The 16,024-nt window shown below is 40.0% G+C and overlaps 1 protein-coding gene across 1 annotated transcript; it reads left to right on the top strand.

The window, feature by feature from the left end:
* The first annotated feature begins 3,684 nt into the window (after positions 1 to 3,684).
* foxi2 (forkhead box I2) lies at positions 3,685 to 5,723 on the top strand. The gene is made up of 2 exons (XM_020919765.1): positions 3,685 to 4,346; positions 5,131 to 5,723. The coding sequence occupies exons 1-2, from the start codon at positions 3,725 to 3,727 to the stop codon at positions 5,721 to 5,723; spliced, it is 1,215 nt and encodes a 404-aa protein (XP_020775424.1). The 5' UTR covers positions 3,685 to 3,724.
* Positions 5,724 to 16,024: the final 10,301 nt, after the last annotated feature.

The raw sequence follows: 16,024 nt of genomic DNA, 5'->3' as shown, positions 1-16,024 counted from the left end.
TTCCCCATTTCTTTGTCTGTGACCAAATTGGATGAGGTTGACTCTTTCCCATGCTTTTCTGTGGTTGGGTTTGTCAGTTGCTTCATATGCAATAAAGTTTTGGTTTATTTCTTTTGCTTTTCAAACAACCATAAAACTGACACCAACCTCTGACAAAATATGACAAATCATTGCTTTATGTGGCTGTGGTCTCTTTGCAAATCCACATTTCTTCTCACTCCCCCAAACCCCTCAAAAGTAAAGAGAGAATAAAAGAATAATTCATAAACTACTTAAAAAGGGGAAAACTTCAGAGGGCCCATACCACTGTCTCACGTTCTCATAGTTGGGTTTTCTGTGACGTGCGATGAGCTGGAGGGGATTATTGTTGAAGCTAACCCCAATATTATAGCATTACAGTCAGACTGAGAGACTCCGAGTGCTACAGCGGCACAATTACCCTGTGGCTAGAGAGATGGAGAGCCAATACAGAGTCAAATAGTTTTGATTGGATTTTTTTCTCTCATTCATTTTTTTAAACCATAGTTCTTCTTGTATAGCCTTTGTTCCAGGTGCTTCAGCAAATATCATTCATAGACCTGTATCCTCCTGAGACCCGGCCCACTCATTTGTGTCCTTTGTAGTGGACGATGAATTAACCAGTCTGTCTTTTGAGTGTTTTGACTCTTAATGGGGTGACTAGGTTCCTCTGCCTAAATAGGGCTGGGGGATTATAGGGTACTATTATGCCCAGGAATTAGATTTTGGTCATCAAAAAATGTGCTTTTGTTCGGTTGTTAATTTTACATGGATTTAAGACCAAAATGTCCCCAGTGTCCATTACAGAGGATATGTTATAAAATTATAAATAAAAATAAAATGAACAAAATCTAAATACTAAGGTGTTCATTTACCTCCAAATAGAGAGAAAATCACACACACACACACACACACACACAAAATAATTATATTGCAATACACTTTTTTTTTTTTGGGTCCCAGGAGGATATGGTTAGCCAGGTTGGCGCCACCTAGTGCCTCCGCTCACTTTCATTTCTCTCCAGCGACTAGGTCAGGAATCAAAATACACTAGACAATTTGCAAAAACCCTGGAAGTGTGAGTTCAAGCACCAGCCAATCAGCGAAGAGCCAGATATTCTGTGTTGGCAACGATTCCTGAGATCAAGGATTTAAAGCCGGAACAAAGAGAATGTTTGGTGAATTTTATCAAGATGAAAGATGTTATTGGCCTTCTTCAAACGGGATTTGGGAAAAGCTTAATATACCAATAAGCCCTGATAGCGGCACATTACATACGTCACAACCAAATAGCAGCGATTGGTTAAATGAAAAAAAGTACCTGTCTACCATTGAGTGAACAAATCCTAATGCTGCAAGGTCAGACGGTCTCCACGACGTGAAACCGGCTGAAGAATCATTCTAGGATATAATGGCTTATCCTCTACCAGAGGCCTGGGAGCCTGAGAGTTCTGTGCAGTATCTTTGCTGTTCCCAGTACTGCACTTTTCTAGACTGAGATGTCTGTTTTTTTTGTCCCAGTATCCGTTGTAGCCACTCTTCCAGTTTGGGGGTTACGGCCCCAAGTGCTCCCATCACCACAGGCACCACTGATGCCTTCACTTTCCAGGCTGAGAGAATTTCTCTAGGTTCTCTTGTTCCTTTTTCCTGATATTACCATCGCTTGGTATTGCGATAGATATCGATATCTATCTATATATCGATATCTATCTATATCTATATATATATCTATATATCTATATATCTATCTATCTATATCTATCTATATCTATATATATATATATATATATATATATATATATATATCTATATCTATATCTATATATATATATATATATATATATATATATATATATATATAGATAGATAGATAGATAGATAGATAGTGATGTGTGTGTGTGTGTGTGTGTGTGTGTGTGTGTGTGTGTGTGTGTGTGTGTGTGTGTGTGTGTGTGTGTGTGTATACTTTTTTTTTACTTTTTAGTTGCCTACTTTTCAATGTTCCCATATGAAGGACGAGCTTCATTCATAAAATCTCAGGTCTTTGACTTTTCGGTCTTTGTCTCCCTCTGGTGGTGTACGTGAGTACCACATTTAGAAGCTCTTTTCAGCTTATCTCAATGAAACAACAGCAACACGGCGCCATCTTGTGGTCAGACACGAATATTATTTTAATTAGTGTGACAGTCGTGACACGACTCCTGAGTTAAACATAAGATGGCGCTATAAGACCTAAAGAAACCAATAAGGAAGCTATCCAGGAATAGCTGCAGACTTGGACAATGATCAAACTTGAAGGGTCACCAAGTGCTGGATGTTTTGTTTTCCTAATTCTTCGTCATGCGTGAATACAGTAGGACTATTGCTAGCGCAGATGACGGTGTGTGTTAATAATTTAGTGTCAGAATTATTATTCACATAGGCTGTCACCTAATGGGTTTGTGTGACGTGGTCCCAACCTCTGTGATTTATTGATTGTGACTGGCAGACTAGAATAATGAAATACAGAAGACATGTCCTCCCAAAGAAAAAAGTGTGTTGCAATACATATTTTTGTGATTTTCTCTCTATTTGGAGGTAAATGAACATCTTAGATTTAGATTTTGTTAATTTTATTTTATTTATAATTTTGTAACATATCCTCTGTAATGGACACCGGGGACATTTTGGTGTTAAATCAATGTGAAGTTAACAACTGAACAATAACAGCTTTTTTGAAGACCTGACAAACTATTAAAATTGTCTAAAAAAATGTTTAGACTCCCTTTTAATTATTATTTTTTTGTCATAGTGCAGCCTCAAAGTAACTCCTAACTCTTGTTGAGTTAATTTTGTATCCTGGGCACAGAGGTGGGACCAAGTCGTTGTTTCGCAAATAAGTTTCAAGTCTTTCACCTCAAGTCCGAGTCAAGTTCCAAGTCAAAGAAACAGGCAAGTCCAAGTCAAATCTCATGTCACAGAAACAGAAGTCCAAGTCAAGTCCAAGTCGTCTGCTTTGAGCTTCAAGTAATTTCAAGTCTTTAAAACAAAAACAAGTACCAAAGATAGGTTAGGATTTTTGCTATTTACAAGACTTTCAAACTAAACAGTACTTAGAAAGTCATGGTATATTTATATAAGAGTAGTAGAAATGCTATTTTTTCCTTTTTAAATGTCTTGACAAGATCTTGAATCATTACGATCAGAATAGAAAGATTTAAAAGTGCTTAATAAGAGTTATTTTGTTGTGTGTCTGCATTGAAATGGAAGGATCATGTATCTCAGAACATTTACAAGACAGACTTACTCAATGTCCGCTACAAAGGACACACATGAATGGGCCGGGTCTCAGGAGGACAAGAATGAAGCAGGCCCAAAATTGTAGCACACTGATTGCTTTTAAATCATGAGTTAAACAAGGCATGTAGCGATAGGATGCACGTGAGCATAACAAGTTAAAGCGCACAGGCTGTGAACTAATAGTTAAGGCTCTGCTGTTCTGTACCCACTGCTGATGGAGGAGAACATGAGACATATTTTGCTGAATGAACTTCACCACGCCCCCTCTCACCTCCACGCCTTCCCATTGGCTCCTGTCTCATTCCCATCCTCGTGGTGGCTGCTCTTCCTTTGAGTCTTTATGTTTTGATCAAACTCACTCCAAACTCCAGTCAGTCCTCCAGTTCATTCACAGACACTTTTCGTCTCTCGTCTCTTGGACTCTGGGATGAACTCCATAGACCCTCTCCAACCGCACCACCACCAGCACAGCAGCCACCACAGCCACGCTACACCCCACCCTGCGCCCCAGAAAGGCGAGGACATGACCGCGGTTTACTGTGACAACCTCAGCTCCATGTACCATCACCAGCAGAGCGTCCAGAGCGCGCAAAGACCCCCGGGATACGGCCCTCACGCGCTCGGGGACTACACCTCATCTACCAACCCGTACTTGTGGCTCAATGGTCCCGCCGTGAACTCCACATCTGCCGCGTATCTGCACCACGCCAGCAGTCCGGCCCCGTTCATCCCTCCATCGTACGGATCACAGCGGCAGTTCATCACCAACTCGCCCGGGTTTGGAGGTACGGATCTCGGGTGGTTGTCAATAGCGAGTCAGGAGGAGCTGCTGAAGTTGGTGCGCCCGCCTTATTCGTATTCCGCGCTGATCGCAATGGCTATCCAAAATGCGCACGACAAAAAGCTGACGTTGAGCCAGATTTACCAGTACGTGGCGGATAATTTCCCGTTTTATAAAAAGAGCAAAGCGGGCTGGCAAAACTCAATCCGGCACAACCTGTCTCTGAACGACTGCTTCAAGAAGGTGCCAAGAGACGAGGACGACCCAGGTGCGTAAAACAACTCCAATGTCTATTTTGTTTGACCCGTTGTAGTGCTTTTCACTCACACACTTTGTGGTTACACTGGATAAAATACAAACAAATAATTCATCAAGAAAATGTGTCAAATAATTTCATACAAACATTGGAAATAGGCATGACTTTATTAGATGGTAAAAATGTTTGGTGCTTAATCTTAAAAATGAATTAAAGTTCAGGTGAAGGTGAAAGACAATCCAAAAGTGATTAGGGAATATATTTTAAGATTTTTTTTTTTTTAAAATAAATAAAAATAGTAAAATAAATAAATAAAAATAAATAAAAATATAAACACAGGGTTTTTTTGGTTTTTTTTTCATGAATTTAAAATTTAAATGCACAAAAATATGCATATATAGTCCCGATCACATTTTTTTTTTCATACACTTAATTAAATTGCATAGATGTAAAATTGCAGAAACATTTTTATTATTATTATTATTATTATTATTATTATCAATTCATTATGTAATTATATAAAATTTTCTTTAAAAAATTACAAATTCAGATCCAGAGATATTTATGCTGTCAGTTATATACTTTTTAATAATCTGTGGACAATTTAATAATTTGATATTTGTCCAGATAAATTAGATTCTATTGCAATGTGTATACCGTTTTGTATATGTGAATATTGAATTTTAATTTCAACACACTGGCCAAAATTGAAATATTGCTATAATCTTTGTATCTACTGACTTGTATTGATTCAAATCAGTATTACTTTGTTCTAATATATGTCCTCTGCTTGCAGGTAAAGGGAACTACTGGACGCTGGACCCAAACTGTGAGAAAATGTTTGACAACGGAAACTTCAGGAGGAAAAGAAAGCGCCGCTCAGACCCCAGCTCTTCCGGACCTGTGTCTTCCGTGAGCTCCTCTAAAGTCCAAGAGGGCCCTGAGCGGCCTGGGGGGGTGGGCTCCTCCCTTAAGTCCCCTGAAAGCCCCCCATCTCTCCTGGGACAGTCCTCTCCTGAACTAGAAGAACATCACCAAAACCACAAGGGACATGCGGCGAGCTCACCGTGTTTTAACAACTTCTACAGCGCCATGTCCAGTCTCAGCTCCCCCAACAGATCACAGGGGGCAATCGGACTGGTCAATGAGTTGGCTAATAGGAACATTACGGCAGCCCTGTCTCCTTACCACACTTCCCACAATGCACCGCAGCAGCAACAGGACGTTACTGTGGCGACAGAGCACGGGGACTCCAGCTTGCACTTCAACAGAGGAGTTTACTACAATACGCTCAGCAGTGGAGGACAGAGTGGACAATTTAATGGACATTTTTATAACAGTTTTAGTGTCAACAGCTTGATCTACCCACGAGATGGATCTGAGCTTTAGGAGAGACTCACAGAGATGCTCTCATGTGAAAAAGTTTGGTGCAAAATCTAGAACGTGATTTTGTTTTTAATAAATAGGTTAATAAGGAATTTTACTTTTCAAAATTCCTAATGATTTCACTCATTTGGAATTTCATTACTGCAACAAATATCAAGAAATGTGAAAGACAGTGAACATTGGATATTACAAATGAAATTGACTTCTCTTTCACTTGAAATGTGTTGCACTCTATAAACACAGACACTGATCAGAATGAGGCTTGTGTCAATCCAGCTGTGGACATTTAAAGACTTATTCATATTGATGGCACTTAATGACTGCACTGAACCGCCAACATAAACAGCACTTAACTTTTATTCACAGTTGAATAGTGCTTAAGACAATCACGGGACACTACTGACAATCATTCATTTACTGTATTTAAATAATGTCATTTAAGGCATTGACACTGTGAGCTGCAATAGACATGTACTGCATCAGCTCTAAATCTTTATGGAGTAGAACTTTTTTTACATCTAAACATCTAAGTTGTGATTAAATGTTTTGTTTTGGCACATATATCACTTCATATTTCTCACATTTCCATGAGGGTTGGTACATCCTCACTAATTTATTCTTTGTTTCTATTTGATACTGATTCACTAATATGCCTTAGCTGCCTTTGTCGACCACTGTTACCTCAGATACTTCAAAGTGCCCTGTCTCCATGTGCCCAAATGCAGTATACTGTAGTACTATAGGTTTGTACCACACAAATCCTGCCTTATGTTCTTTCATATTGACTGAACCACTGCTGATGTACAGAACACATGCCTATAATAAATGTATATTTTTGTAAAAGTTGACTGATGCTTGATTATGCCTCATATTTTCCTCTGACATCTAACAATGTGGCCTTTGATTGTATTTGGACTACTTTTTAAAATTTCATTAGTGTCCATTTTAACGTAAACTGTGTGTTTTCCCCATAATAAATTATGTTTTGTTCACATAATGTGTAGAATCTAATTTCAAAATTTGTAAAAATGACATAGAAAGAAACTTTTGGTCATATCCATGGGTTTAGTGATAAAAATTGTGCCATTAATAATTTTTTTGTTTATTTATTTTGTTTAAAGGTGAAATGTGCTGTCAGTTCTTTTGAAATAGTTTTCAAACATATTTAATCATTTTATTAATTTATTCTCAATTATAATATGTGACTGAATATATATTTATTTCAGGGCAAACAAACAACCTCAGCAGTCATAACACACTGAAGCTGAAGTCTGAGGTGAAAATCAAAGTCGTTTATGGCACAGATCTGCAGCCTCTCTCCTCCTCCTAGAAAGTCATGAAACAAAAGACCAACTGTCCCACTTCTTTATGTCAGAAGAGCTATATGTTTACCGGAGGTCAGAGTCCCCCAGCCCCCTGACAGCTCTGGACCGCCAATGTTCCTAATCAGGAAATTCGCTTGCATCGTCTGTAACCAGGGAAACGCAGGAGCCACCCACAGTGAGAAGATTAGGGACAATCACATAATGGTTTATCGCAATTTAGAAATAACAGAGCAAACATTACATCTGCTTATGCATGGATTACATACACTTTCACTGACTGTACAAATATGAGAAACAGGGCACTGTACTTTCTCCTTGAGACTTCAGTGAAGTAGGCCTTAATGTTTCAAAGAAAAACGTCATTCCTCATAACAATGGTTCTTATAGTAGTAATACATTTGGTTGTGTGATTTTCAATTTAAATATGATTTATTTATGATTTATTTAGAATCTACATGCACTTGTCATAGTGACTCTCAATATCTGAATATATTTACTGACACCTAATATGTCCTGTAATATAAAAACAGTGGATTTGGGGTTGTGACCTGAGGTTGACCTCAGCTTCATTAAAACAATGACCCACTAATTATCTTCATCTTTTAAAAAAACACTCTTGACTTGACTCTGACCTTTTTACACGGCCGTCTCCAGTGCTAATGCACACGTATGTGCTATGCTCATTATGCATTTGCATTGTGCTGTGTGTGTATAATGTGTATAATGTGTATAATGTGTGTAATGTGTGTAATGTATGCAAGCATGTGTTAGAACAGAATTAATGAGATTAACACATTTGAAGCAAACAGACAGCAGGCAACCATGTAGACTAATATTTCACCATACGCAGATTATTTATTTATTTACTTATACTTTTGAATGTTGTAGTTGTCATTTTGCATTTATTTACACTTCTGTTAATATCACTTTATAAAATGCCCAACATTAACAAACCTTAATCATTAAAAGTTAAAATTGATATATTTGTGTTAATATGTTATGTTTAATGACCTAGTGATAATTACAAATTTGCATAAATTTAAAACCGCCACTCTTCAGCAGTGAGAATATTTTAAGTGGAACTAATTCCATCTCATATGGCTCTAATAGTTACCCCCTGAATATATCATTTACATCCTAAGTTTTTCCTTGTCTCTTGGTTAAAAAATTGAGGTAGTGATGGTGATGTGGGCATTTTGGACACTATGTCACTTCTGGTGAAGTTGATGCAGATTCACTGTTTTCTTATTAGTTTCTTATTTCAAACCCTGTGGTGGACAAAAAGAGTCTTCTGATATCAATACTACTTCCAGACGCTGATGCAGGGGCACCTTAAGTTAAACTGGTCCTTCTGCCACCCACTGTGTGACATCCTGAGACTGCACACTCATAATTAGAGGTAGATCCACTGACCCAAGTTCTGTTTGATCACTTCGGGACAAGCTCAAATCCTGTCCCAATTTGGCACCCAGTCAGATCTGTTGGGTGACATCTGAAAAGCGCCATTGTAGTGTCCTAGGTCTGGTGGTGGGAAGAAGAAGCTCTAAAATGGATGCTCTAGGATGGGATAGTGTATGTGGGTGTCCTGAAAAGACCTGACAGGACCCTTAACCCAGATGATTCCCTCCATATAATGGACTGGGGAAGATGTGATGGTGTGCTAATGAGAGACATCTTGGGGGAAGTGGAGAGAGCAGAAGTGTTAGAAGACAGCAGCTCTGTGGAGGAAACTCTGCTGTGATGGTTTACATGAGGACAGATGAGAGCCCACTCCTCTGTCAAACCAGGACACAATGCACACACTGTGAAATCCTGTTTATCTACAATGAGACATTTGCAAACCGAATTAGTGTTGTCGCAATACTATAATTTATAACTTGTTAAAAAAAGGGGTTTATATTTCACACCACAACCACAAAAATATATATTTGGGCAGGTAATTTACAACATAACATAATAGCTTCTTCATTATATCACTTTGTGGACTAGTTCAAACAGATTCTAAATTGGTTCAAGGTGAAATTTTGTTCTATGTCTTACTATGGTATCGATTTTTTGGCAGCCCTAAACCAAATGTGTTATTCATTTCTTATTTACGATGTTGTGTTATTGTGCCAAGGCTTCCTCACATTTACAGTTACATCACACCAGCAAACTATTTGCTTCTCTGTAATGGATACAGTTCAACTTATATTACATAATAGCAAAAGGCTGATGTCATAAGACATTTTAGTTTGTGAACAGTACTTGAATTAAACGTTTCACTGACAAGGTTTGAAGTGACACAAAGTGTTGGAGAGCTTGTCTTAAAATCAGTGGACATTTGATTCCCAGTCAAAGCAGAAGATGTGCTCATGTGTCCGTGGGCGACACTGTTTGCCTTTTCACTGGCTCAACACTGTCCAACATGAAATGAGCAGATGGAGTTTACAAGATTGTCATCCATTTGGCAAAGCATTTATTATGTTTTCATAGGGGTCACATCATGTCAATGAAGGCAGTGTCACTGCCTGTTTACATGCACACACAAATCTGATTATTATCAGATTTCTGGAGTTATAATATTATTTAAATGGCATGCCAACTGCAAATTCTGATTTGACTAATCTGAGCGGTCCTGATCACAAAGAAATCAGATGAATCACAACAGATTTTGTACTTTACATTTTTTGTATACTTTCTGAGTGGGCATGTGGCCAGTGCTGACTCTTAGGTTGGCCAAAGATAATACAGCAATAAAAATTAAAACATATTTTTTATTTGTCAGACTGAGCTGAGGTCAGAAGTGTGTTTTGTTATTGAAGCAGGTGTTTGTTGGAGAGCGAGAGTCACTGAGCGGTCACTGGGCACAGGAATGGGGTCATCGGGGCTCCACCAGGGATGTGGGCAGAAAGGCCTTTTGGACAGTTCAGACCACTCAGACAGTGTACGAGACAAGTGATGCAAACTGAAAAGCTGTTCAGTACATTTGTAGTGGTTCAGAAATGTGGTACAATGGATAATATCATATAAAGGGTGTAAAAAGATCATAATTAAAACAATCAACAATCAAGCAACTTATTAAAAATACCAATAACTGAGCAATAAAAACAACACTGAAAAGGCAGAAGTTAAAACTACCAAACAGAAAGCTTATGTCTGAAAAAGAGGAGAGTGAAATGTTTGCATGAGATAGAAGAGAGAGGATAGAGGTTCAGATGATGGTGTGGTGTAGAGAAAGTTCAGATGTAGGCTATACCTTTTCTGAATTTAGATTGATAATCTAATGCTTTGTAGCACACTATCTAAATGAGTATGAAGTGGACTTGCGAAAGTTGAAGACATGTCTGTTGTGGGAGGGGCTGTGTCTGGTTTGATGCTGGAGGCTCTATTAAGTGGTAGAGTGCCCCCCGGTGTGCGGAGGGTGAGGCGGGCAGGGTCAGTGGCGGGTTGAGGTGTTGTTCATTATTTTTCCGCCTGTCAGATCCCATGAGCGGCCGAGAGGACGCGAGCAGCTCTGTAGAGCAGGAGCAAAGGCCCAGGACGCTGGGCCACGTCAAACACACTCACAGAGTCCACTCTCAGGACGAGGATTATGGGTAACAAAGCATATCCACACCTGCACCGGCACTGCACAATGGAAACTGTGCAGTCCAATGAGACGCAGGATGGGCCAGTTATTACTGACATGGACTATATTAACCCCTTGTGCTCCTCAAATGTCTCATTCATAAAAATCTTCAAACTCTTTCTGGTACAATGGTTTTGGCAGCCACTGTACATGTCTAAAACATTGGACATTCTTTTTCAGGAATTATCACTTTCATTGGCTAAAATAATGTTTATCTGCATATTTATGAAGTCAGTATTTTGTGGCCTGAAGTTTATTTAACAGGACAGCATGGTGATAATAGCCTTATAAGTGTAATGCCTTGAACCACTACACCATTATATCACTTTAAATGTGAAAATATAATTTTGTTTGCACAATCCACAGATATATGTGTAGTTAAAAAATGAAGGTTTCCAATACAGTTGCTCAAAGTTTTTCCCAAAATAAAGTACTTCATCTTCTCAGTTTCTCGTTCCTGAAACTGAGTCAACAAGTAAACACTCCTGTTTGCCCATATCAGACCTGCTCTGATGGGACATTACCAGTCCACACATGAACTGGTGCCAGGACAGTTTATGTTGTTTTGGCTCTGAACTCAAACGCCCCGCTGACCCTCACCTACTCTCCCATCACACAGGCCCAGTCTGACTGTACCCAGACACGCACTCACATAAAGGACAAGGGAGGTTGAGTTAGGACAGGGTTTCCCAAACGGGGGTATGCTGAAACTGGCGGTCTGTGAGAGGGGGTATTTCAATTATTTCTAAGATTACCCCTAAACCTGTTCCATAATAACATCATTTGAAAATTTAACTTTAAAAAACAATTCAAATCATTAAGAATGTTTTTGTAGGATGATTTGGACATCAGTAATAATTGACATTATAGAAGAAATAATAAAGATAATAATAAAGAATCGCCCATATGTAAGTTACAGGTACTGTAATTGTGAGACAAAGCTCAAGGTAATCAACAACAGTATCGGAGGAGACTTGTAACAAAAAACTTGCTCCAAAGCAAATGCCTCTGTTTCCATGGCTCCCCTGGGGCATATCAACAGTGATCAGCACAAAGAATTACAATGCTGATATATAGAAGGAGTTCCACTTGAGAAAGAGGCAAAGAAACTAAACTAAAGCATGTTTTACATTCAAATGTGGATAACTGTCTGAAGTCCTCTTCTCCAATCCTCCAAACTGCTGGTCAAAAGAACCATGCAGCGTGCTCTGGGCTGGTTCCTCTGGGCTGGTTCCTCTGGGCTGGTTCTTCTAGACTGGTTCCTCTGGGTTGATTCTTCTGGCCTGTCTCCTGATCACATTGTCACTTTGCACTCTATAATAAGCTATTAGCCCCTGCACCGCCTTCGCGCCACATTAATCCACATGGACGTGTTCATTGTGTGTGACAGCGCTTCGGGACAACACAGTTCACCTATTGTCTCTGCTCTCCTTGTCCTGGGACGTCCAGCTCAGGGGGACCAGGAGGGGGTGTGTGGAGCAAGTAAACAGAAGAAATGAAGTGGCTCTAGCTGCTCCTTACCCAGACACCGAAAAATAAACCATAACACCTTCAGTGGAGCCGTCTGCTGCTTTGGTGAAAATATGACTTTGTGCCTTATCTCTGCAACTGTTTTAAGAGAGTGAGACCCTGTCAAATAGAGCAGCAGGTCAGGAGATATACCAGGCAGACATTGGGGAGTATTTAATGTTGTATTTTGCTTTTCTAATGGATTGAGATGGTGTGGAAAGAGGAAGAGTGGAAGGATGTTGAGGTTTGAACTGAGAGACTGAATAGGAAGGGGTGAGATTTAAGAAGGTACAGAAAGAAGATGAGAAGTTAAAAGAGGAGGATGCAGAGGATTCACTGTGGCAATTTGACAAAACAAAAAGGTGGTTTGATGCTTTGATCCCAGCTCTAACCCGTTTATACCGCTCTTGTGTCATTAAATGAGCTTTTCCAAATCCGAGGCCATGGTTCTCAACCAGGAAAATGTGACTTGCCCTCTCCAGGTGGGTGGGGAGTCCCAGCCTCAAGTGGAGGAGTTCAAGTATCTTGGGGGTCTTGTTCATCTGTGAGGGGAGGATGGAGTGTGAGATTTAGAGGAGGATCAGTGCACCATCTGCAGTGATGTGGTCACTGTATTGGACTGTTGTAGTGAAGAAGGAGATGAGTCAAAAGGCAAAGCTCTCGATTTACCAGTTCCTACTCTCTTCTCTTTTGGGTAATGAAGAAGATGAATGGAATTGTGTTATTGGGCAAGACACATAATCTTACCTAGTGTGAGTGACTGCAGATTGGGAGTCAAATTAATCAATTCTAGAGCAGACATGTAGCTAAAAACCTGGGAGGTGAACTGCAATTTGAGGTGGGCGACTATTTCAATTTCATCACAATTAATGCAGTTGGTATGTTTTTTGTATAAAATTAAAAGGATACTCAGCCCAGAACAGTTTGCACTTCCAGTTTTTTATCATCATAGTGCCTAGCCCTAAATGCAATGTAAAACACTTAGGAGTATCTTAAAAGTCACCACGCTCAAAATGAGAGTTAGTTTATTTTTGACAAATACAATCAATGCAAACCTTATTTCCATTGCTTAGCAGACAATAATAAGTTCCTTCCCAGAGCACCTAATACAGAGCTCAACAAGTCCCGACAGCTCCAGTCCCCAAATGACGGGTTAGACCAGGACTTGCCCTGTCTGTCTGTGACTACAATCGACTACAAAACTGCGCTTAGTACACACAAAGTACACAGCGTATATACTTCTACTACACACCTCCCCATGAGTCATTTGTCACATTTAATAAAGTCTAACACAAAGTCATAAATCCATCAAAATAAAACAACTTTAATGATTGTGTTAATTACTGTTGGAAATTAAACTGCTTGTATCTGAGTGGGTTTGAGTTGAAAGATGACATTGTTTTTGAAATGTGCCGTGGCGTAAGGGGGATAACAGCAGGTTAGGACAGGACTCTGAACAGGTGCATGATGGGGTTGGGGGGGTGGGGGTGGGTCTTTGAGGGCGAAGGGGAGGTAGTCCATACATAACACAGATCAAGAGGACTGAATGTTATTTTCTCATTAGATGTCTGTGTGTTGTCTGTGTGTGTCCCAAGCCCAGACAAATGGAGAAGGAAGGGCAACCAACTGCACATTAAGCAACACTCAAAGAGAGAGAGATAACATCAAATAAAAATCTGTCAGTGAAATCTGTAAGTGTCTGTAGGCTGTGCTTGTCATCTGTGATCCTGCGTGTGCCCAAAACAAGAAACAGGAAAGTGCACGTTAATGAACATATATGCTGTAAACACACCAAAGAGTAGCTATGGGTTATAAGTTCCAAACATTTGCCCTCACAAAATATTTATCATATATATAATATCATAAAAACATGCACCATTGTGTATAGACACTGGAGGCTAAGTGCATGAAGTGTCGAGCCCAAGGACACAACAATACCATGCACTCTAACTACTGAGTTACTGCTGCCCCACTATGGCAAACCTGGAACAGATGAGGGATATAGGGACATTGGCTCATTGCAAAACTGATATCATCATCATCATCATCATCATCATCATGTTTCATTGTTTGATTTGTTCAGCCTGCAAATAAACCTGTACATTAAAATTCTTAGTGCAGCTTGCAGAGTGTTCACTTGTGCAGTAACAAACATCTCTGTTGCACTCGTCCATCGTGGCCTCCTCAAAAGCACTGCAAAGCATCTCTGTAGGCACCTGCAGTCTTTGCAAACTGGCTTTTTTGTAATTAATCCAGAGGTGAGCTGTGTATATCTGTGTACAAAATGATTTAAACAATAACAACTTTACATACTTTGTCAAGAACCAAACTTAAGAGTATTTGCCTGAGCAAAGAGCGTCCTACATTGTCAATGTAATATAACTTTAGATTTTGAACACTTAATAATACAGGTTTCATTGACATATATTGTAACAAAAATATATTACCGACATATTCACACACACACTGGTCCAGAGTCTAATCCTGCCCCCCATGAGCTGTGGTCCGGGAGGAGGGTTCATCCGGAGGGCAAAGGCAGCCTCTGTGGACGAGCAGGCTGGGCTGTGCTTCACCGCTCTGGGTGTGAGTGAGCAGGTCAGAACCCAGCTGTGGTCAGGAGCTGGAAGTGGCAGCTCACTGACAGGGGCTGTGTGCACTGGTTCAGATCTGGACTGGGGCTCTGGTAGAGGGGGGCTCACCTCACAAGTGTAAGCCCCACAGACGTCAGGGTCACTGGGCTGAACAGACGGGGTCCCGCTGGAACAAAGGGTTAATGGCTGGAAAAATGTTTGCTTGGTCTTTGCGAGGGGACCAGGGAATACTCTGAATATGCAACCAAAACAGAACACAGATTGAAATGGCTCATACTGAATTAATGGAAAATGTTGTTAAGAATATGAAACAATTAGGATACTACATAATTTTCAGATAAAACAACAGGAAAACAGAAATCCTCTGTGTCAGCATTGCTCATTTAAAACCACTGAAAATAAATATAGTACACCTAATTATATTTTCTTTGGGTTCACTAAATGTAATCCCAAAATATAAAAAATATATATTCTAACAAAAAATAATAAGTAAAAAAAAAAGTAGTCAGTAGTGAAATCTCTCCTTGTGTTGATTGGCAGCAGTAGGTGTGTGTTTGTGTGTATGTGTGTGTGCCTGTGTTGTTTACAGTTTACATAGCAGCCCACAGCCACAGCCTATTGCTTTTTGTTTTGAGGTAAACACACCTCTCACCCGGAGACTGTCCCAGGACAAACAGGGACTCCCTGGGACGCCGCTCACAGGCCATGATACCCCTCATCGGCACGGGACACTGCAGAAAGACCGCTGTGTGCTGTCTGCATCTGATTATAAAGCCTGTCCATCCTGTGAGAACCGGGAAGTGAGGTGGTGTGCTTGTAGCATGCTAGTTGTTGTTAGTGGCAGCATGAAGACAAAACCCTGCTCTGAAAATTGTTAAATGTGCTTATAAAATCATCATGGGAAGGGGGGAAAATTTAGCCAGGCTGGTGCCACCTAGTGCCTCCGCTCAATTTAATTTCTCTCCAGCGACTAGGTCAGGAATCAGAATACACTAGACGGTTTGCAAGAACCCCTGAAGTACGAGTTCGGGCACCAGCCAGTCAGCGAAGAGCCATATATTCTGTGTTTGCAAGGATTCCTGAGATCGAGGATTTAAAGCAGGAACAAAGAGAATGTTTGGTCAATTTTATCAAGGGGAAAGACGTTATTGCCCTTCTTCCTACGGGATTTGGGAAAAGCTTTAAATACCTGTTAGCCCTGTTAGCGGTGCATAACATATGTCACAACCAAATTGCAGAGATTGGTTAAATAAAAAAGTCCCCATCTAC

The sequence above is a fragment of the Boleophthalmus pectinirostris genome, unplaced genomic scaffold (assembly GCF_026225935.1).
Source record: "Boleophthalmus pectinirostris isolate CB_2022bp ecotype Guang Dong unplaced genomic scaffold, ASM2622593v1 HiC_scaffold_10, whole genome shotgun sequence".
In the NCBI taxonomy this organism is placed as follows: Eukaryota; Metazoa; Chordata; class Actinopteri; order Gobiiformes; family Gobiidae; genus Boleophthalmus; species Boleophthalmus pectinirostris.
The sequence above is the reverse complement of the archived record's forward strand: the minus strand, read 5'-3'. Positions and strand labels throughout refer to the sequence as shown.

What these genes read in the sequence shown, in the direction of transcription:
- foxi2 (XM_020919765.1), top strand. Translation starts at nt 3,725, where the DNA reads ATGAACTCCATAGACCCTCTCCAACCGCACCACCACCAGCACAGCAGC. An exon ending in AAGAGACGAGGACGACCCAG is followed by an intron (nt 4,347 to 5,130) that starts GTGCGTAAAACA and finishes CTCTGCTTGCAG; the next exon opens with GTAAAGGGAACTACTGGACG.